This window comes from Bos indicus, chromosome 4, assembly GCF_029378745.1.
Source record: "Bos indicus isolate NIAB-ARS_2022 breed Sahiwal x Tharparkar chromosome 4, NIAB-ARS_B.indTharparkar_mat_pri_1.0, whole genome shotgun sequence".
Taxonomy (NCBI): Eukaryota; Metazoa; Chordata; class Mammalia; order Artiodactyla; family Bovidae; genus Bos; species Bos indicus.
In genome coordinates this window covers 25,387,848-25,411,461 of record NC_091763.1, presented here as the reverse complement: position 1 = coordinate 25,411,461, position 23,614 = coordinate 25,387,848, and the positions used below count along the sequence as shown (strand labels likewise).

At 38.0% G+C, this 23,614-nt stretch overlaps 1 protein-coding gene across 2 annotated transcripts in view; it reads right to left on the bottom strand.

Moving 5' to 3' along the window:
• Window positions 1-23,614, bottom strand: part of LRRC72 (leucine rich repeat containing 72) — a 76,838-nt gene that overhangs the window by 7,653 nt on the left and 45,571 nt on the right. Inside the window, exons 4-8 of one of the 2 annotated variants that reach the window (XM_070787563.1) lie at window positions 17,905-17,986; window positions 17,088-17,198; window positions 6,928-7,017; window positions 5,550-5,702; window positions 375-402 (exon numbers count right to left, since the gene is read on the bottom strand). In XM_070787563.1, coding sequence (XP_070643664.1) covers window positions 375-402; window positions 5,550-5,702; window positions 6,928-7,017; window positions 17,088-17,198; window positions 17,905-17,986 — 464 coding nt within the window. Of the gene's footprint in view, window positions 1-221; window positions 403-5,549; window positions 5,703-6,927; window positions 7,018-17,087; window positions 17,199-17,904; window positions 17,987-23,614 lie in introns of those variants that run through there. The other variant, XM_070787564.1, reaches the window with a different exon arrangement.

Sequence of the window (23,614 nt, the reverse complement as noted above, 5' to 3'; positions counted from 1 at the left end):
TTTTTCAGTTATGAACCATTTCTTTTAAAAATATTATCGTGCTCACTGAACATATTTGGGGGAAAAGTAAAAAAGAAGTAAGGACCTTCATTTTTAATATCAGGTATAACTTTTTTCCTAACTTCTCCCTCCACCTCACTCCACTTCTTAATCTATTTTAGGTTATAATAATAATATTAAAAACCCTAAATATATCAAATATAAATATATAGCTTGAAATCATTCATCACAGGAAGACAGTGTGATTTTTCCTATCAAAGGGTTAGTCATTTTTTAAGTCATTAAAATTCATTTGGGGAAATGGGAATAATTTAGGGAACCACCACAATTATGAAATAACATGATAATAAAAGTAAAGCTTAAAAATCACTTACTTGTCTACATTATTTGCAAATGCAAAGTCTGAAAAAGAAATTCTAAATTAGTATTTCTCAAATGTTTATTCAGCATTTTAAAACAATGAAATAATGCTATAAAGGAAAAAGTCTAGAGCATATGTTTCTGGGTTTTGAGCAGTCTTTCAGATAAATAGTTCAGTTCATCAAAATTGCCATGATGCCTAACCCCAAACTGAAATTTTCTCTCAGGTATAGAACCTTAGGTGTTTCTAATGTCTTGAGGCAAATTCTTTACTATAATACATGCCTCAAAACTGAGAACAACATGCTCTATCAACTTGGTTACCAATGGAATCCATGTGGGGATTTTTATAATTAAGATACTGAGTCTCATGTGCAGAAACAGAGCCTTTTTCTTTTTCAGATAGACACATGCATCTGTAAATGGACTAATAGACCAAATGTGGAAAAAATATTTAGGGCAGTTTAAGCCACTTGGATTCTTGGCATTAACTTCAAAGAAACAGAATAAACAAATCCTAGGTCATAAGATTCTACATCTTCCCTAGCTTTGGAGCTCAAAGGCTAGTCCTCAAAGCTTGGATTTCCTATGGTATCTTCTCGAGACTGTCCTTGCTTTGTTTATTCCTCTCCAGAGGCCCAGTGCCAGGCTAGGGATGGAATGTACCAACACCTGTTGGACCAGCAGAGCCCACAGTCTGAGCTCTTGCCAACCCACAGGCAGCGGGGACACTCTGCCTTAGGAGAGGGGTTCAAGGCATCGTTCCCATTACAAGTGGCTGGTGCAAGTCTTCCATTTCTTTGCTGATCTCCCCAGACTCTGTCTACATTTTCGACTACAAAAAGCTCACATTTTGCTTATGATGAATATAAATAAGAAAACAGTAAAAAGTGAAATTCCCCTTTGACCTTTCCAGTTCCTCATTATCAGTACTATCACTATTAAGTGTTTTGTATGTATGCTTCCAGCCTCCTGTGTGTGTATACATGTGTACTCACATACATATACAAAAAGATTTATTTGCTGACAGAATTCGAATTTTGTCATTACTCCGCATTATATTGGGCTTCCCTGGTGATTCAGTTGGTAAAGAAACTGCCTTCAGTGCAGGAGACCTGGGTTTGATCCCTGGGTTGGGAAGATCCCCTAGAGCAGGGAATGCATTATATTACTCAAAATGCATCTTTTTTTTTTTTTTTGTATTCAAGATTTATCACAGAATGATTCTTTAATCCAATAGTTTGTATTGTAAGGATGTGCCATAAGTTAACTTTCTATGAGTGACCATTTAGACTTTCTACTGTTTTTCTATTACAAAAAATGTTTCAATTAGCACTTTATACATGTATCTGTTTGTGTGTGTGCAGATACTTCTGTAGTAGAGAGATTTCAAATTTAGTTGCTGTGTTGAATAGGTTGCATATTTTATATGTGCATGGGTTCTGTCACATTGCCATATGACCTTGCAAGAAAGTTGAACTAATTTACACTCCCACCAATTATGTATGAGTTATGCTTTTGTCTCTCCTCCACTTCACCAGCCTTTCCAGTGTTTGCCTAACTGCAGGATGAAAATGGCATCTCATTGCTTTAATTTGCACTTACTTGCTCACTAGTGGGGTTGATTGTTGGATGTCACATTTATTTCCTTCTATAATGTCCACATCTTTTGTCACTAGTTTTCAAATTGATTTATAGGATCCTTTGATATAATGGGCATTAACTTTTGCCTATTGTATATACTGCAAATATTTCTTCCAGTTGTGTTTTTTAATTTTATTCCTGGGATTTGAAGAAATTTCAAGTTGTCCTTGCTTCTCAAGCTATTTGGAATACAATTGATTTCTTTCTCAATTTAGGGCAAAGAGTAATAAAATCAAAATGTGGTGTTACAACTGCTCTATAAACATTTTCAAGTATAGTTCATTTCCAGTGAAAGAATATCATCCTCAATGTGCACATCACAGTAAGAACAAATACAGAAACTATAAAACTATAAGGCACAATTTTAAGAGCTTACATAGGGAGTTCTACTAAGTTCATTATAAATGTTTGGTTTGTGGAAAATGGAGATTGAGAGATTAATTAGGGTCATGCTGCCAATTTGGGGGAGGGTTATAGTCAACCTATCTATGAATTAAGAATGTGGATTAAGAAGAAAGATTTCAAATGCAATGAAATACTCTCTCTATCCTTTCTTCCCTAATTTTGTTTTTGGAGATTTGATATGAAAGAAATGTAAAGCTCTAAAGGTAGTAGTCAGCTATCCTCCTCACACTTGGAAAACACTCTACGTATGATAAACAGATGGGGGTGGTCTTATATTGCTTGTTAATAGGTGCATTGGTTGTTTCTAAGAGTGGGGATTTTCTCTCCAGAGGTTCCTTTTCTACTACAGCATGGCTTATCGCCCTGCCCCGCCACTAATCCAGTAGCATTTAGTTTGAGTATTAGCTTTTACATGAACTAAAAGAAAAACCAAGTGGCTAACCAATAGAACAGTCCAACTTATCATGCAGTTGTTATGTGTCAAATCAGGTGGTGCAATGGTTTGTGTAATAAGCATCCTGACAGCCAAAAGAACATATCATCCGCTTTTTAAAAATCAGGAGGCTGAAGCAAAGTCATGTCCAAAACAAAACGTGTAATTACTAGCAGAGCTGGTGTTTAGATCCAGGAGAATCTGATCCTAAAACGTGTTTCTTGCCTCTACACTGGTTGTTCTCTTAGTGGGAGTATGCATCAGAATCACCTGAAAGGTTTGTTAAAACATAGCTTCCTGGGCATGTGCATCTGCAGCAAGTTACTAACTGATGCTGCTGCTGATTTGGGGGACTACACTTTGATAATCATTGCTCTACACTATAGCCTTCTGCATCCAGAACATGTCCTCCAGGTATTTCTCCTATTCTATGGGATATATAGGGGATTGAGGAATATGTCAAATTATACTCTGTGGAAACAATCATACAAATCGAGACATTCTATAATGTAACTGGCCTGGTCCCTTCAAAAAGTCATGGGAAAACAATGGAGGCTATTTTAAATTAAAAGAGACTGAGATAGTTGGATGGCATCACCAACTCAATGGTCGAGTCTGAGCAAACTCCAGAAGAAGTGAAGGACAGGGAACCATGGCATGCTGCAGTCCATGGGGTCGCAAAGAGCTGGACACGACTTATCGACTAAACAACAATGAAGAACCACAACAACCAAACATAATTGTGAACTCTGACTGGACTCTGGTTTGGAAAAGCAGTTGTAGAAGTCATCTTGGAACAAGTGGGAAATTTGAATATGGATTATATATTAAATAACATATAAAAATTAAATATAAATACACTGTTTTTCTTAGGTGTGATTATGGCATTGTGGCTTTATAGAAGAATGTCCTTATTTTTTAAATTTACAGGCCAAATTATTTAGGAAGGAAATTTCATTATGTCTGCTACTGAAGCATTTAAATGGTTCATCAATACTTGATATTTTTGAGTTTACATAAGAAGTAAAGCCTCATGCTGCTGCTAAGTCGCTTCAGTCGTGTCCAACTCTGTGCGACCCCATAGACAGGCTCCCCTGTCCCTGGGATTCTCCAGGCAAGAACACTGGAGTGGGTTGCCATTTCCTTCTCCAATGCATGAAAGTGAAAAGTGAAAGGGAAGTAGCTCAGTCGGTCCGACTCTTCGCGACCCCATGGACTACAGCCCACCAGACTCCTTCATCCATGGGATTTTCCAGGCAAGAGTACTGGAGTGGGGTGCCATTGCTTTCTCCATAGATGATGGTGAATACAGTATAATATTAATTGTTGAATATACAGGGACATGTATAAGTGTTTAATATTTTTTCAACCATTTCTGTTGGAAAAACTTCATGATAAAAAGTTGACTTTTCATTTTGATTTTGCCGTTTTTTTAATCTTGCTCATTCTTGAATAATAATTTAGCTGGTTGCAGAATTCTTGGTTGATTATTTATTTTCCTTAGTATTTTAAAAGTATTAGATCACTGTCTTCTGATTTCCATAATTGCAGTTGAGTGTGTTGTAAATCTATAAATTATTCTTTTGTAGGTAATCTACAATTTTCTCTCTATTTTAACCTCATTTTGCCTTTGGTGTGGATATTTGTTGCTGCTTTATGTCTTTTATGTTTTTGAATTGATTGTGTCTGGTGAATCTAAGGATTTATAACATTTAAACAAATTCGGAAAATTGCCAGCCATTACCATTTCAAACATTACCTTCAGCCCAATTTCTCTATTTTTCCCTGTGGGATTACAACATTTATTACTAAATTTATATAGGAAGTAAACATTATTTCCAAATGTCTCCTTATCACCTGCTTATTTTTCTATGTTGCATTTTGGGTAATTTCTTCAAAACTATTTTCCAATTTAATATCTTTCCCTTTGTTTCTAGAGAATCTATTTGGTTATTTTTCAAATATATGTTGTCTCATTGGCAAAATGTCATGAGGAAAAGGCTTTTTGTCTTTGCACCATTTTTCATCTCCCCATGTGATACCTGATGGTACAATAACCACTTGGCAACCATAAAGCAGATTAAGAATCACAGAACAAAAGATAGATGTATTCTCAAACACCGAAAACATCATTTAACTTTATACTAACCTTGGACACTCTTTGTTGTGTGAGTAAAGTAAAGCTCTATTTGCTTAAGTCACTGTAGTTGGGTTTCTGTTACATACAAGAAAGTTAAATTCCAACTAATGAATACATTACTGAAGATATTCAAGTTATACTTACATATGATCACCTATGATCACAGTGTATGAGAGTACAACCAAATAACAATGTTTATTTCTGGATGCAGGAATTGCAATGATCTTTATTTATTTTTAATATTTTTCTATATTATCAAAAACATATAGCCTTAATTCATGAAATTGTCCAGAGTCATTGGTAATAGTAGCAATTGCAGCTTATTCACTGAGCCCTTTATGTTGTGCTAGATATTGGGGTGTGGACGTCAATGTGTTATTGTTATCACATTATCTTATTTAATTTAATATACACAAATGATGATGAAGGTCGCATACTTAGGCTAATAAAATTAGAAAATATTTCAGTACGTAAGTGCTTAGCTTACTGTAAATTGAAGTTATTATAATCAAATTAACCAAAAGCTTGTGCAGTTTTAATTACATTTTTTTTCTTTTTTCAAAATACCTGAAGGTACTCTCTGCGCTGGTTTTTGCTTCAATGGTGATCGAGGATCCCATGAGGCATCTACTTTTCCTCTGAATGCTATTGATTGAACAATATGAGCCTTTTTATGGTTAAAAAGCGTAATCATCGACCTTCTTTCCTTTTCTGTAACTTCTGACAAATGCAAAAAAGCAATGTTATTGCATGGCATTATATGCAGAGTGAGTAAAAAAATAGAATTTCTGTCAAAAATGGATTTGTCCTAATTACGTTGTATGTAAACATCCTGTCATAATTAATTTGTAAAAACTCTACCAAGCTAATTCCTTAATCTTACAAGCTCAATATATGTCCCTCATGTCACAGGGCACAGATCTATCTTATCTCATCCAGACATTCTAATGCATCACCATGGATGATTGAAATTACAACTGTGCTACATCTCTTCTTTTCCTCAAGGCTATGAGGAAAAAGAAGAATAAACATATGGTTTTAATATATCCTCATTAAGAAGTTACTCAGTTACAAATGATTAAAAATGTTCACATCTGTGGAAAGGTGAGTAGGTAAGTAGGTAAATAGCACTTATGGGTAAAAGAGACCTCAAAAAATGTAAAATATAATGCACTGAGGTTGATTATTTTTTTGTGGCTTATACAAACCAGACATACTAGTTTGTCTGCAATGTCTAAAAATATATCACAAAGAGGTTATGATTGATTACATGTTTTAGTATATATATATGCATATATACTTGCAGAATTTCAAAGAATATGACTTATTTTTTTAATATAAATTTATTTATTTTAATTGGCGGCTAATTACTTTACAATATTGTATTGGTTTTGCCGTACATCAACATGAATCCACCACAGGTGTACACGTGTTCCGCATCCTGAACCCACTTCCCTCCCCATACCATCCCTCTGGGTCATCCCAGTGCACCAGCCCTGAGCATCCTGTGTCATGCATCGAACCTGGACTGGCAATTTGTTTCACATATGAATATGACTTTTAGAATTTAAATAGGCTAAGCCTTAAGAGATTTAGTCCAATTGTCTCATTTTTGAAATAAAAAATTAAAAGAGTGCCAGGGGGTCAGCGAATAAGTATTCAATACATAACTGACAAAAAAATAAAAATTTAAAAAAGACAAAGCTAGAATCAAAAGGAGACCTTTCTCCAGGCTCTGTTAGATGGTCTTTCCTATGAAGTCATCAACAGACAAGCTCCTAAACTAGAGCAAACTTCATTCAGCAAAAATTTCAAAAATAAATAATTGAAAAACTTTCATTTACAAAGACAGTTATTTTCAAAGATCAAAGATCATCAGCATTTTAAACCACTGAGTTATAAGACTGGCTCTCCAATATTTCTCTTCAAGAAGAAATGCTCTTACGATTTCGGTCAAGCAACTCGACTCCTGGAAGGTGGTAGATTATATACAGACGATACAGGTTATACTGGCACAAAGGGTTTTGGTAGAGAGCTGCAAACAAAGAAGCCAAATTAAGATGTCAGATTTTGAAATCAGTTTCATTTAACACATTATATGAAAAATCGCAAGATTAATATAAAACATAAGTATATATGAAGCCCTGCTTCACAGACTTTTGGTTTCATCAAAACCTTACCTATTCATTGCAGGACTTACTTTTTCTATCTGTTAAATTCATTCATTCAACAAAAATTTTTGGAATGCTTACTATCTTTTAGGAACTGTGCTAGGTGCTGAGGATGTATCTGTGACCCAAATCTGCCACAAATGGGAAATTTTTTAACATGTCCATAAATTAATCAGTAAAGGAAGAACTTAATATCAGCTCTAGAGGGTTCTGAGAAGATTGAAGGCAGGAAGAGAAGGGGACCACAGAGGATGAGATAGTTGAATGGCATCATTGTCTCAGTGGACGTGAGTTTGAGCAAACGCTGGGAGATGGTGATGGACAGGGAAGCCTGGTGTGCTGCAGTCCAGGTGTTGCAGAGTCGGACATGACTGAGCAACTGAACAGCAATAAAAGAGGGTTCCTGCTGCTGCTCTTTATTAAAGGATTTGCTCATTTGGTTCTCTTCTTCCCCTCTCAAAGGTCACATCGGTGTCTGTGAGGAGATGAGCTGAGATGTGGTACACCGTTTGAACAGAGTTTTCTTTCTTGGCTTCCCACCATTGTGCCTAGTTCAGAATATGTAAAGCCAGTAGCAGCTTCAGGTCTCAGCAGGAGCAGAGGTGAACAGATGCTGGTTTTGCACCCCGCATGCCTCTGGCCAAGCACGGGGGCTTCGGATTTCCTTGTGTGGAGGTGCTAGGATACCTAAAGAACCATGCTCGCTAATCCAGTTGCTGGAGGTGGGAGGCATGCTAATGCAGAAGAACTCCTGGCATTTCTCTCATGACATCCCTTAGGCATCAGAAGATTTTAAAAAATGCATCAACATTTAAAAAATCTTCAACTGGAAGTTGTATTTTATTTTCCAGAGAAAAGGTAGAATATTTTCCCTCTCCTTCTTTAGATAATATTAAGCAGGGTTATTTCAATACAGTCTTTTATAATTTTCACTTGGATATCTTTAGCTATTGGATTCTGCCTACATGGAATTTCTAGAAAATAATTCTGGAAAATATACCTAGTGAGGAGAACCACTAGATGGCAGTAACAGAAAGAGCTCCAACTATTGTACAAATATCACTCAACAAAATGAGGCTCATTTAATGTACATTTAGCTGTAGCATTTGACTATTTATAGAATACTAAGTTTGATAAAAGCATGAAAGTATTAAGCACTGGAAACCCAGGAAAAAACTGATTAATATTTATAAAGAAGAGTTTGCAACATAAAGAAGACAGGGGCAGAGGGCATGCTTGAAAAACAAACTGTTTAGATAAAAACTGAAGAAGCTAATTATCTGCATGCTTTTTTCTGCAGGAAATAAAACATTCTGATATTTGTTGTATAAACACTAACTTTTCCGGCTAATAAAATCGTTATATATAGCTATTCCCTGTGGAAAACATGAGCTTTAGAGGGACTTAAAGCAGGCAATGGAAGACACCTGGTGCATAATAAACAAAAGTTATACGAGGAAAGGCATAAAAGAAAATGTAGAGCCAGGGGCAACAAGAAAATTTAAAAGAAAGGAAATATGTATGTATTGGGGGAAACTAGAGGAAAAATAAAATGGATATTTTTCAAGATTTCTTAAGTGACAAAACTGGTTTGAATTTTAATCTTAAAAGACAAGGAATTTAACATAACAAAATAATTATAACTATAGGATGGGGAATAGAATGGATGTATATTAAACCAGTAATAAGGACAGATTTAAAAAGATCCACAGCGATCATGCATTGTAGTTTCAGCCAGAAAAAGAAGAAAACGATCACCTTCAAGAATATAAAAGCAAAGCACTGTTGTTTTTAATGAGAGTTTAGGAGGAAGAAAAATTCACACGCACTATTGTGCATAAGGCTGCTCCGTGGTTACTGACTTGGAGAATCACATCCGACACCTCATAGCCCTGTCCTACATTGTAGCAGCTAGGAGCAGAGTCTGCCTTTGCATGTGATGTTAGTGGAAAATGCACAAGCATCTTACAGTGACGTTGACTTTGGGGATACCCTTCATAGTCTGTTTTCCCTCTGAGAACATTACTATTTAATTCCTTCTCTTGGTTTTCTTCCTAGTGCTTGGTTAACTAACTTATTTATGTATTGTAATACTTCTGGCTTTTGCTAAACGAATCACCAAATTTGGATCTACTAATATTGCTTATTAAAAAGGTGTCATAATACTAAAAGCTCGTGCTTATTGTGGTTCAACATTCATCTCATCATAAAATCTAAGTGGTAGCAAGTCAGAAAACTGGGCTATTATTCTCAGTCTCTAAGTTAACTTTAAAAAATAGAATTAAATAATTTAAAATTATTCTGTTTTTATTATTCACTTTTTTTCTTACTCAAATTTTAGAAGGAAGCAATCTTATTTTTAATTCTTTTTTCCCCTCCATACTATCAAGCATTAAATATTTTGGATTTATGAGTTTTGGACTGATGCTACTAAAATTACCATAAATAAAGTTTCAAAGATATGATATCAGTTTCCTGTGTCTGAAAGTTCTGAAAGCCTTCTATGATGTATGGGTACATTCTTTCAGGAACTATGAAGTGAAATTGCTTACACTTTCACTTTCAATAGGTTAATACTATTTAATCCACCTTTCCTCTAGGCTACTTATAGAGTACACCTTGATGGCGCCAGCACTGTCTTGCTTATCTTAATTTGGGATTCTGAGTCTAAGCAATTTACATCTACCCAATAATATATCAAAATGTTTCTACTACTTTACTGCACAAGCTTGAGCTCCATGAGTCACATGTGTGAAGCTATTTATGGAAACAGAAGAGGAAAAAAAATTTATCTAAATAATTAGCACCAGTTAACTTTTAAAGCAAAATGTAAAATCCCATTTAAATGAACCTGAATATTTTTAAGATCATCTTTGAAGAAAGCTGATGTAATTAATAATGTGTCAGCATGTTCATTTTAATAGATTAGGAAATGATATAGAGAAGTTAAAAGCAGTTCCATCTGTGTCTGTACAGAGAAGCCTGTGGAAGGAAGCTTGCTGCTGCTGCTGCTGCTAAGTCGCTACAGTCGTGTCCAACTCTGTGCGACCCCATAGACGGCAGCCCACCAGGCTCCCCGTCCCTGGGATCCTCCAGGCAAGAACACTGGAGTGGGTTGCCATTTCCTTCTCCAATGCATGAAAGTGAAAGTGAAGTCGCTCAGTTGTGTCCAACTCTAGTGACCCCAAGGACTGTAGCCCACCAGGCTCCTCTGTCCATGGGATTTTCCAGGCAAAAGTACTGGAGTGGGTTGCCATTGCCTTCTCCAAGCTTAGCTGTCAACAATCAGACAGAGGTTCTGGCTCAAGGTTATTTACAAGATCAGAATCTCCACTGTTACCATTTCAACTAAAATCTCTGGGCCACAGCTTGTCCTGAATATGGAAGTGATATCTGATTTTTGAAAGACAAACTTGAACTAAACCAGGGGTTAAGAGAGTGAGGGATGCTCTTTCAGGATAAATAGCAATAAAAGATCCAGCTGGCTTTTTAATAGAGTGGACTGTTCTACTGCATTGTATGGGAGAAGTAGTCCTAACCTCGAGGGGCATTTCGGGGTAAAGAGTCTCAGATAAAGTAACCATTGAGGGACTTCCTTGGTGATCTAATGGTTAAGAATTTGCTTTGCGATGCAGGGGCCATAGGGTCAATCCTTGATCATGTTGACTAAAAAGATGTACAACTTGAGAGTTGCAAATTAAGTTTTATTTGGGGCAAAATGAGGACTGCAGCCCGGGAGGCAGCACCGCAGATAGCTCTAAGAGACTGCTCCAAAGAGGTAGTAGGAGAAGGTCAATATAGAGGATTTTGATGAAGGCGGAGTTCAATACCATTAAGCATTCATTTTAGAAAAAGTTTGTTGCTAGGACCTGATGTCACCATGAAGGAATTTAGGGCTTTTCTAGATATGAGGAGATGCAAGAATTGGGATCGTAAAATCTGTTCCTAAAACTTCTATCTAAAGTCCTGTCCCACAAGATTGCCTGAAGCACAGAGTGCCTTACTCCACCCTGAACTCTCTCAGGGGGTGTTGAAGGTCAACAGTGCGGGGTTTAGTCTCTGATGGCCATGGCAAATGCCCTTGTTGTTCAGTCGTTGGCAACCATCTTGGCAAGCACCAATTTGTAGTTGACAGGGAACTAAGATCCCACAAGCCATGGAGCAACTAACTAGAGAGTCTGTGCATCATGAGGAACGATCCCACAAGACACAATGAAGACCCTGTGTGCTACAACTAAGACCTGACTTGGCCAAGTAAATAAAGAGACCATTGAGACCATGATCCCACAATGACCTCTCAGCATCCCTCTTCACTCCCTGACTATTGCCATCAGCAGTGGACTGCGGCCAACTGGGGAAGGGCGGGACAGGATATGCTTAAGATCAGAATCTGTAAAAGCTGGAGATCGCACCTTTGAGAAGGGGCATTTCCTGTCTCCAATGGTGAATCCTTAAAGACTGCAAGGAAAGCAAGTCTTAACAATTCTGGAATGTGGGAATCCAAATATACCTTCTAATAGTGGAGCTTCATGAAACACAGAGACAATTAGAAATGGGGAGACTAAAGATTTAGAAACAGAATGGGTTCAGCATTTTGTTGCTGTTGGAATGTTTTTTTCCATGTAGGCAAAGAGGCAGGGAGGCTGAAGGTCTGTGAAAGTCTGCAGCCACAAAGCAGGTCTTCGACACCAGTACAGATTTAGAAAGAGTTTGGAGGAGAGAAGGGAAGAGGAAAATGGAGCAAGAGAGGAAGGGTGTGGAAAGGAAGACTGCCTGGAGAGAAAAGGTGTGTCCTGCCTGACTCAGCCTGGAAGTCAGGAATTCCAGTTTCCAGGACCTCACACTCTGCAGCAGTTTTAGGCCTCCCTGAAGCTCCCAGCCATGGGAGCAATCTTGGGCAATCTCTCGGCAGTTCTCTTCATAAATGCCAGTGGAGGGTGCAGTGCTGAAATGGATTAGAGGTTTACCCTCCAGGCTATTTTCTCACCCTCTAAAGAACTGGTAATTGAAGTGGAATAATAACATTTTAGCATTTTATACAGTTTTTACAACTTGAAAAGACAAAATTCTTAACACTTGAAAATACATGGATTTCTCATTTTAGTTAATGAGCTGAGTCTATTCTGTGATTGCAAATGAACCTTATAGAAACTTAATTTGGGGACATTACTGCACAAATATAATTCAGTTCAGTTCAGTTCAGTTCAGTAGCTCAGCAGTGTCCGACTCTTTCTGACCCCATGAATCGCAGCACGCCAGGCCTCCCTGTCCATCACCAACTCCCGGAGTTCACCCAGACTCACGTCCATCGAGTCAGTGATGCCATCCAGCCATCTCATCCTCTGTCGTCCCCTTTTCCTCCTGCCCCCAATCCCTCCCAGCATCAGAGTCTTTTCCAATGAGTCAACTCTTCGCGTGAGGTGGCCAAAGTACTGGAGTTTCAGCTTTAGCATCAGTCCTTCCAAAGAAATTCCAGGGCTGATCTCTTTCAGAATGGACTGGTTGGATTTCCTTGCAGTCCAAGGGACTCTCAAGAGTCTTCTCCAACACCACAGTTCAAAAGCATCAATTCTTCGGTGCTCAGCCTTCTTCACAGTCCAACTCTCACATCCATACATGACCACTGGAAAAACCATAGCCTTGACTAGACGGACCTTTGTTGGCAAAGTATATGTCTCTGCTTTTGAATATGCTATCTAGGTTGGTCATAACTTTTCTTCCAAGGAGTAAGCATCTTTTAATTTCATGGCTGCAGTCACCATCTGCAGTGATTTTGGAGCCCCCCAAAATAAAGTCTGACACTGTTTCCACTGTTTCCCCATCTATTTCCCATGAAGTGATGGGACCAAATGCTGAGTAGCTAGTAAATGCCAACATTTTTTAAAAATATAATATCTTTAACCAAAATGAGGTAAGGGTTCAAACTGCATATTTGGTACTAAAATTTTTAAGAAATTTTTTTTGGGGGGGAGGGGCAATTATACACACCATTTTCTCTATTAAAAAAAAAAATCCCTCTAAGATTCTCAGTTATAACAATTTATATAACGAATTACATCACTATGATTTTTAAGTAGAGGTCACTTAAAACGTTGTGACAGGCAATGGTGTGGACCTTACACTACCAGGCTGAGCTAATAGACTTTCAGAGAGCAGGAAAAGGCACTCCTGCACCCCACCTCAGGGCTGACACTACTCTGTGGCCACACAGAGGCTTCCTACGGGAGGCAGGCACTGAATTGAATTTCAGACTCCATTCACACCCCAGCCCATCCCCTGCCCCCACCAGGCACTTCTGTTTAGGGCATAACTTTGTTGACTATGATGGCAACCTTGATTGCTAACCTCCAAATCTTGCCTTGTAAAATAAATTTGCTTAAATTATCGAGCTCTTATATTTGGCAAATTGTCCAATTGGTTTTGCATTCAGGCACCTCAGGTCTTCAGGAAATACAAAGGTTGACTGTTAGAAAACTGTAAGCTCCATACAGATCCAGATGGGGTCTTTCTTGTGTACCTTTATGTCCCCATCTAGAAGAGTATCACTCAGTGAATGCATGATAAATATTTATTGAATGAATGAATGATAAATAAAAGAAGCACAGTATGAGTTTAAGTTTTAACATTCCATAGTAGTCTAGTTAAAGCTCTGAGCCCTGCATTTCTACCATTAAAGAGGGAATAATTCTAATCACATCATGCTAATCACATCATTGGATTGTTATGAAGATTTAAATGAGAATATTATAAGAAAGTATTTTCTCAACACTCAAACATGTTATTATAATGATTATTTAAAATGTCAATTAAAAAAAATCTCTTTACCAATACGCAGAATTTCTAGACCATGTGCATCTTAATTCATTATCCAACTTTACACAATCCATAGTAAAATAACATTTTTGTTGTTACAAATGGGGTCAGTCCCTGGTCAGGAAACAGATCCTACAAGCCACACAGAGCAGCCAAAAGAAAGGAAAAAAAGCCCACGTATTTTACAGAATTAGTTTAATATTTGAAGCAATTCTGAGAGGTAGCTATTAGCCCATTTTACAGAAAAGTGAAGGTAAGGTAGAGTAGATCTTGCATAACCAGTCTCTTAATCACAGAAGCACTTGTTCAGCACAGAAGGGCCAGATACAAATATGCATGTCAATCCTGATAAGTCTTTAATAGACTTTATTACATCTCAAAAATAAGCACTGAATTCCCATGAACTTAGGGTAATCTTAATAGTTAGTTTAAGAACCTACCTATAAGCACTTAAATAATTTCTCCTTACAGTAGCTATAACTAATCAACACTGAAAATATTTGAAAACTTTAATAATTATGTTTTGATCTGATCAAGACCTCCACCAACAACAGCAGTTTAAACATATTTAAAGCACTGTCTCAGGCAATTCTGAGAAAATAATACAAAATAAATAGGGGGGAAAGAAAATATCTATATTTTGACACTGTATAAAGAAGTTTCTCTTGATGAAAGTGAAAGAGGAGAGTGAAAAAGTTGGCTTAAAGCTCAACATTCAGAAAACTAAGATCATGGCATCTAGTCCCATCACTTCATGGGAAATAGATGGGGAAACAGTGGAAACAGTGTCAGAATTTATTTCTGGGGGCTCCAAAATCACTGCAGATGGTGATTGCAGCCATGAAATTAAAAGACGCTTACTCCTTGGAAGGAAAGTTATGACCAACCTAGATAGCATATTGAAAAGCAGAGACATTGCTTTGGCAACAAAGGGCCATCTAGTCAAGGCTATGGTTTTTCCTGTGGTCATGTATGGATGTGAGAGTTGGACTGTGAAGAAAGCTGAGCACCGCAGAATTGATGCTTTTGAACTGTGGTGTTGGAGAAGACTCTTGAGAGTCCCTTGGACTGCAAGGAGATCCAACCAGTGCATTCTAAAGGAGACCAGTCCTGGGACTTCTTTGGAAGGACTGATGCTAAAGCTGAAACTCCAGTACTTTGGCCACCTCATGCAAAGAGTTGACTCATTGGAAAAGACTCTGATGCTGGGAGGGATTGGGGGCAGGAGGAAAAGGGGATGACAGAGGATGAGATGGCTGGATGGCATCACCGACTCAATGGACATGAGTCTGAGTGAACTCCGGGAGTTGGTGATGGACAGGGAGGCCTGGCGTGCTGCGATTCATGGGGTCGGAAAGAGTCGGACATGACTGAGTGACTGAACTGAACTGAACTGAACTGAAAGAAGTTTCAAACTCTGAAATCTGAAAACCCATTCACTGCTCTGACTCTTTTCCCTTGGTCCACCTAGAAACATTTGTTCTGAATTGCCATCATGTACCAGTTTATTTACTCTTCAACACTATAAGCTTATTGAGAGTAGGAACTGTGTATTATTTATTTTTCCAACCCATCTCACACTTTCTCCAAATACTGAGGCCAGTTCCTGGTTATCTATGAATTAAGTTTGTGGTTTACCCAATGGAAAACTTCCATTAAAATATGCTCTTTTGTGGGGGGGGGGGGTGGGTGTCAGCTTTATTAATATAATTTCCATATGATAGGCTTCACTAATTTTAAATACACAATTCATAGTTTTTAGTATATTCACAGAATTGTGCAATCGTTGTTGTTCAGTCACTCAGTTGTGTTCAACTCTTTGAGACCCCATGGACTGCAGCACGCTATGCTTCCCTCCCCTTCACTATCTCCCAGAGTTTGCTCAAACTCATGTCCATTGAGTCAATGATGCCATCCAACCAACCAACTCATCCTCTGTTGTCCCCTTCTCCTCCTGCCTTCAATCTTTCGCAGCATCAGGGTCTTGTCCAATGAGTCAGTTCTTCAAATCAGGTGGCCAAAGTATTGGGAGCATCAGCTTCAGCACCAGTCCTACCAATGAATATTCAGGACTGATCTCCTTTAGGATGGACTGGTTTGATCTCCTTGCAGTCCAAAGGACTCTTGAGAGTCCTCTCCAATACCACAATTCAAAAGCATCAATTTTTCGGCACTCAGCTTTCTTTATGGTCCTACTCTCACATCCATACGTGACTACTGAAAAAGCCACAGCTTTGACTAAATTGACCTTTGTTGGCAAAGTAATATCTCTGCTTTTTAATATGCTGTTTAGGTTGGTCATGGCTTTCCTTCCAAGGAGCAAGCATCTTTTAATTTCATGGCTGCAGTCACCATCTGCAAGGATTTTGGAGCCCAAGAACATAGTCTGTCACTGTTTCCATTGTTTCCCCATCTATCTGCTGTGAAGTGATGGGACTGGATGCCATGATCTTCACTTTTTGAAGGTTGAGTTTTAAGCCAACTTCTTCACTCTCCTCATTTCATTTTCATCAAGAGGCTCTTTAACTCCTCTTCACTTTCTGCCATAAGGGTGGTGACATCTGGATATCTGAGGTTATTGACATTTCTCCCAGCAATCTTGATTCCAGCTTGTGCTTCATCCAGGCTGGTATTTTGCATGATGTGCAACCATTACCACCTTCCATTTCAAAACATTTTCATCACCCCAAAAAGAAATGCCAGGCTATCACTCCACAGACCCTCATCCCCCAACCCTGGGTTAAACACTAATCTATTTAAAAGCAGTTACCTCTCAGTGTTGCTATCTTGATCAATGTGCCCATTCTGGACATTTATATGAACAAGTGGAATCATATAATAAATGCCAAAACTTCCTTTTGAGGTAAAAACCCAAAACACAGATGTAACATGTAACACTTCTTTTGGGTCACTTTTGTCATTTTCATACTGTATCATTTCACAAAAGTTTTTTCTACCTATTGTTCTTTTTAAAATGTATTTTTAAAGAGATTAAGATCTAGTCTTGTTTTCGGGAACATCTAAGCAGTTTTGTTAAAAACACTGATCTAGTTTAAATTCAAAACATGAAATAGTGTGTTATCACTTTTAAATTATGGACATATAAAGTGCAGATTAATACTTAGGGTCTTCAGATTTAGCATTCCCTTTAACTCTTTTACTGTTGCGTCAAGGTTTATTAACTCATTGTGATGTAGCAGGAGTATATGCAATGAAGGCAAATAGTGCAGGCCTGAAAAAAATAAAATATTTGTGTAAGATTTAAAACATTTTTTTAAATGAGTAAAAATGTTTTGTACTACTCATGATAATAGTATACAAGTACTTTAATACCTGGCTTGTAATTATCAGTTTAGAGATTGTTGCAGATACAAAATTAACTCAGAGTGAAACACAGATTTGACTGGGAAAAAATATAACCAGTAAAAACATTTAAGATTATTTATGAAGTCATTATTTTTATTAATGCTCCCAAACATTGTTAAAAAATTTGCTTCCACAATATCTAGTTTGTGTCCAATGATGCAGTAGAATGGCAAAATTTTTATGTTAAAAAAAAAAAGATTCTTTAACATCTTGGATAAGACATTTGATAATATTGAGCTAAAACCATAATCAAACAGCACATCTTAAATGAAATATACATAAGAACATTAAAAATTAAGTTTCTATCATATATTTTCAATGGAAATGTTAAAACAGAGTTTTCCACACCATTAGCAATACCATGCATGTGTATGTGCTAAATTGCTTCAGTGATGTCCAACTCTTTGTACTGTAGCTCTTATGGACTGCAGTTCACCAGGCTTCTCTGTCCATGGGATTCTACAGGCAACAATATTGGAGTGGGTTGCCATGTCCTCCTCAGCAATACCATAGTTGAAAGTTATTATTTAATTGAAAATCTTTTCAATTAAAAGAGAAAATTTAAGACATACCTTCAATATCAAATATTGCATTGTTGTTTAGATATAATTCTGCCAGACAATAGTTTCTGGTTAGAAATGTTATTCCATGGAGCTGAAAATGAGAGTTAGAGAACAATATACTTACTACAAAAACTATACATAATTATATGCACATATATAAATTTAGTTAAGAGCTAACATTTGGTGTTTTTATTAATTATCTGCAACTTCTTGCCTGGGCTACTGAATTGCCTTTGAAGGTACATGTGATAAAAAGAGTGTGTGCCCACAGGACTGGAAAAGGTCAGTTTTCATTCCAATCCCAAATAAAGGCAATGCCAAAGAATGCTCAAACTACCACACAATTGCACTCATCTCACACGCTAGCAAAGTAATGCTCAAAATTCTCCAAGCCAGGCTTCAACAGTACATGAACTGTGAAATTCCAGATGGTCAAGCTGGATTTAGAAAGGGCAGAGGAACCAAAGATCAAATTGCTAACATCTGTTGGATCATCGAAAAAGCAAGAGAGTTCCAGAAAAGCATTTGCTTCTGCTTTATTGACTATGCCAAAGCCTTTGACTGTGTGGATCACAACAAACTGTGGAAAATTCTGAAAGAGATGGGAATACCAGACCACCTGACCTGCCTCCTGAGAAATCTGTATGCAGGTCAAGAAGCAACAGTTAGAACTGGACGTGGAACTACAGACTGGTTCCAAATCAGGAAAGGAGTACATCAAGGCTGTATATTGTCACCCTGCTTATTTAACTTATATGCAGAGTACATCATCAGAAATGCTGGACTGGAGGAAGCACCAGCTGGAATCAAGATTGCAGGGAAAAATATCAATAACCTCAGATATGCAGATGACACCACCCTTATGGCAGAAAGCAAAGAACTAAAGACCCCCTTGATGAAAGTGAAAGAGGAGAATGAAAAGGTTGGCTTAAAACTCAACATTCAGTAAACTAAGATCATGGCATCTGGTCCTCAGTTCATGGCAAATAGATAGGGAAACTATGGAAATAGTGAGAGACTTTATTTTTTTGGCTCCAAAATCACTACAGATGATGACTATAGCCATGAAATTAAAAGACACTTGCTCCTTAGAAGAAAAGCTATGACCAACCTAGACAGCATATTAAAAAACAGAGACGTTACTTGGCCAACAAAGGTCTGTCTAGTCAAAGCTATGGTTTTTCCAGTAGTCATGTATGGATGTGAGAGTTGGACTATAAAGAAAGCTGAGTGCCGCAGAGTTGATGCTTTTGAATTGTGGTGTTGGAGAAGACTCTTGAGAGCCCCTTGGATGGCAAGGAGAGCCAAACAGTCCATCCTAAAGGAGATCAGTCCTGAATATTCATTGGAAGGACTGATATTGAAGCTGAAACTCCAATACTTTGGCCATCTGATAGTAAGAACTGACTTCTTGGAAAAGACCCTAATGCTGGGAAAGATTGAAGGCAGGAGGAGAAGGGGATGACAGAGGATGAGATGGTTGGATGGCATCACTGATGTGATGGACATGAGTTTGAGCAAGCTCTGGAAGGTGGTGATGGACAGGGAAGCCTAGCATGCTGCAGTCCATGGGGCTGCAAAGAGTCAGACACGACTGAGAGACTGAACTGAACTAGCTGACTTAATACAAACTTTTCTTACCACATCCCCTCTAAACTGTGTGGTTTTCAAAGCTTCTGGAATCTGGTCCAGCCCTTTGTTTCGACAACCTTTCCTGTTGTTCTGCTCCATGTCATAGCACTGGATTTGGCTCCATATATCCACTGATTCACCACCACATATTACTGAGTGGCCATTATGTGCCAAGGGCTCCCTCCTCAGATAATGCTAAGCCGTTTCTGCATCTGTGTATGAGTCATGTTTTCTCTTTGCCTGAATGGCTTTTCTTCCTGGTACATTTCTGATTATTCTCAAGGATCTGCCCTAGGCTGGCAATGCCTCTCCCACCATCCCTGAGCAGGCTGCCACAACACGTTTCCACTGCTCCAGAGATTCACTGAGACCATTCTTTGATCTCTTTGCATCTCAGTGCTGTCTTCTTGCTTTGTTTTGACCCACATTTTGTTTCTCTAAACTTCCACATGCTCCAGGACTTTGAGTCAGATTTCCTGAGAGATGGTTTAATTCAGTAGTTAAATGCTCTACATGCCACCCACCCACCCTTCCGCTGAGGTATACCTTCCCCCTCTCACCACTGTTCCCCCTCCCCCAAGAAGGCCTAATTCTGAATTCTCTTTTTTATACCCCAGTCTATGAGCCATCTCCTCTTCTCGGGCTCTCTGTCGTTCATGTCAACAGATCTCAGTTGAACCAAGGACTCTGTAATCTGCATACATTCAGGAGATCAGACCCAGGGCTAACAGCTCAACTGGCCACCATTTCCAAGAAGCAGACAAGATACAGCACAATCCTCTTACTTTACAGCTCATCTTTCTTTAATAAGTCCTTTCCTGATAACTCCGAATCCCATGAACCTTCCTTTTCTTGACCACATCCAACACTTTCTTAGACTTGTGCAATTACTTGATCACTGGTTTTGTGTCTTCCTTAAGGAAAGAAACCATGTTTCTTCAGTCTCTGATCCTTCCCATCTCTCCATTCTCCTAACTACACGGTGAAGTGCGATCTTACTTTCAAAATGAGATTAGAAATTTCGTGTGCTATATGAATTGGAAATAGTCAAAAGCACTCATGATAATTCCTCTAATGAACCATTAGGGTACGTAATAGGAGTATTTAACTCTGATCTGAATTCAGAAGTGTTTGTTACCCTGCAAGGAGAATCCCACTACTTTAAAGAAAAATATTGATTTTATAACCCTGATAAAATTTGACAGATTTGAGTTATGAGGATGAGATATGGTAGAGTCACAGGGTGGGGCAGATAAGTTCTAAAAGCAGTGCTTAAGTTAAATGTGAACAATGCTCACTTTAGAGCTTAATACAGGATGTAGCAGGGAGAAGAATCTCATGAAACAGTTTTGATCAAGTGCTTACTGGTTTATATATACAGAAATAAGTGCTCATGATTGTAAATTAGTTTTATATGTTTATTAAAATCTATCACGGGAAATACTGTCATCAGTTAAATAAAACTGTTTTAACTTTTGATGGATTGAGTTAGGTAGACAGATGCCAACTTATCTGACTTAGTGAGGATTTATTAGAAATTTTACTCATGCCCTCTCATAACTCAGAAAAGCTATTTTAGACTTATATTCTGTTTGAAAATGGGTTTCCTTAGCAAATTTAATTTTTTCTTATACTTGCAACAGTCCCAAATTATGAATCTATAAAATGCACATGTTCTGCTCAACCTCATTTTCTCTCAGTCTTATCTGTACCTAATTACATCAGCACTTGTGAAGGAGAAACACTAGTAATTTCACTTCAGCTTTTTGAAAGGAGCCAAGTTTGTGCCAAGTAGGAGAGACCATTGGCACAGAGAGGGGTGGGTCCCAGTTGCTTCCTATCCCTTCCACTCTTCCTGCTAACCTCCTGACAGCCACTCATTACCTTTTTGTCTTTCCCCTCACCAATCCCTAATCTAATGATAGCCACACTTAACATCAGCATGGAAAGAGAACACCAGGGCAAATCATGACTTTTTCTTCTCTTTTTTTTCCCCCAGTTGCCTGCCCAATATTGACAGAACATTACTAGTTAGTTGAGGTTTGAATTTCTCTTGCATTATGCATTAACACAAGAATACTAATAAACTCAAACCATTTAATCTTGATTATAGAATAATAATTTTCTCAAGAGCGTTAACATCTCTGAATCATGATTATTGGAATTTTAAGATTGCACTACTTGTTGGGATGAAATGATTTGAGGGAAATGGAGTGAAAGGAGATAAAGCCAGATCATGAGGACCTTGGGGAACTATTAAAAGATTTTGTACAGAGAAGTGTTATTTACCAGTTTTATTTTGGAAAGAAAATGGCAGGAAAGAGTACTGTTTAGGAGAGACAGTAATGACAAGAGATTAACAAAAATGGTGTTATGCTAATTCAAAAGAATATATGGATCCCAGAGTACAGTAATGACCATGGAAGAAGATCAAAGTAGAGGAAATTGAGAGATAGTTCCAAGGTAAAATTCACAGGACCTTATAGACATTGCAAGGTACCAAGTTGCTGAAGTTAAGATCCAGGAATGGGAGTTGAAAGACTTGCTGATTATTTTGACACTCAGACCATTGTTAAAGTAAAACATTATTACAATTTTCCACTTAGAAAAATCTACACTACCAATTTTAAGGATTGCCATAAAATTTATATTAGAATGTGACATTTCACAAATTATATCAAAACCTCAGATATGCAGATGATACCACTCTAATGGCAGAAAGTAAAGAGGAACTAAAGAGCCTCTTGATAAGAGTGAAAAAGGGGAGTGAAAAAGCTGGCTTAAAACCCATCATTCAAAAAACTATGATAATGGGATCCAATCCTATCATGGCAAATAAATGGGGAAAAAGTGGAAACAGTGACAGATTTGGGGTTCCAAAATTACCATGGATAGTGACTGCAGCCATGAAATTAAAAGACGCTTGCTCCTTGGAAGAAAAGATATGATAAACCTAGACAGCATATTCAGAAGCCGAGACATCACTTTGCCGACAAAGGCCCACATGGTCATAGTTTTTCCAGTAGTCATGTACAGATGTGATAGATGGACCATGAAGAAGGCTGAGCACTTGAAAAGACTCTTGAAAGTCTTTTGGACAGCAAGAATATCCAACCAGTCAATCCTAAAGGAAATCAGTCCTGAATATTCATTGGTAGGACTAATGCTGAAGCTCCAATATTTTGGCCATCTGATGTGAAGAGCCGGCTCATTGGAAAAGATTCTGATGCTGGGAAAGATTAAGGGCAAGAGGAGAAGGGAGAGACAGAGGCTGAGATGGTTGGATGGCATCACTCATCATGATTAAGTGGACATAAGTTTGAGCGAACTCCAGGAGATAGTGAAGGACAGGGAAGCCTGGCATACTGCAGTCCATGGAGTGGCGAAGAGTCACATGTGACTTAGTGATTAAACAAGACCAACATATCTTAGCTCAGGGTTTGGCACATAGCAAGTGGTCAATAAACAATAGCTGCTATTATTTACTCCCTAACCATTATTACTTTTGATAGAGTGGAGAGCACTTACATTTAAGATAAAGCTCTTATGGGCAAGCACTGATGTACTAGTGGGGAAATTTTTAGGCCAGCATGATTTTAAAGTTAAGGAGGCATACTTTTAGGGCAGGACTTCTCAACCTTTACAACTATTGACATTTGAGGCCAGATAAATTTTTGTTGGGGTTGGTGGAATTGCTCTGTGGATTGTAGTATGGTTGGCAGCATCCCTAACCTCTATCTGCTAGAAGTCAGTAGCATACACACCCCAGCTGTGAAAATAGAAAATGTTTCCAGACATTGCCACATATTCCCCTTTTATATGTGAGGTGGGAGAGGGGTTGAGAAGTCATTCCTGATTGGGAATTACTGATTTAGACTCAAGGGAAAAGTCATATCTTTTAAACATTTATCATGACCCAGGAACTAAGCTAGATGTTTTCACCAACGTCATCTGACTCTTACAGTAGACCATGGTATTTGTTTTATTTCTTTTTTTACTTAGGAGGAAACTGAGGCTTAGAGAAGCTAAACAGTTTCTCAAGATAATAGAGCAAGGGTTCAAATCCAAGACTGTCTGATTCTCAGAT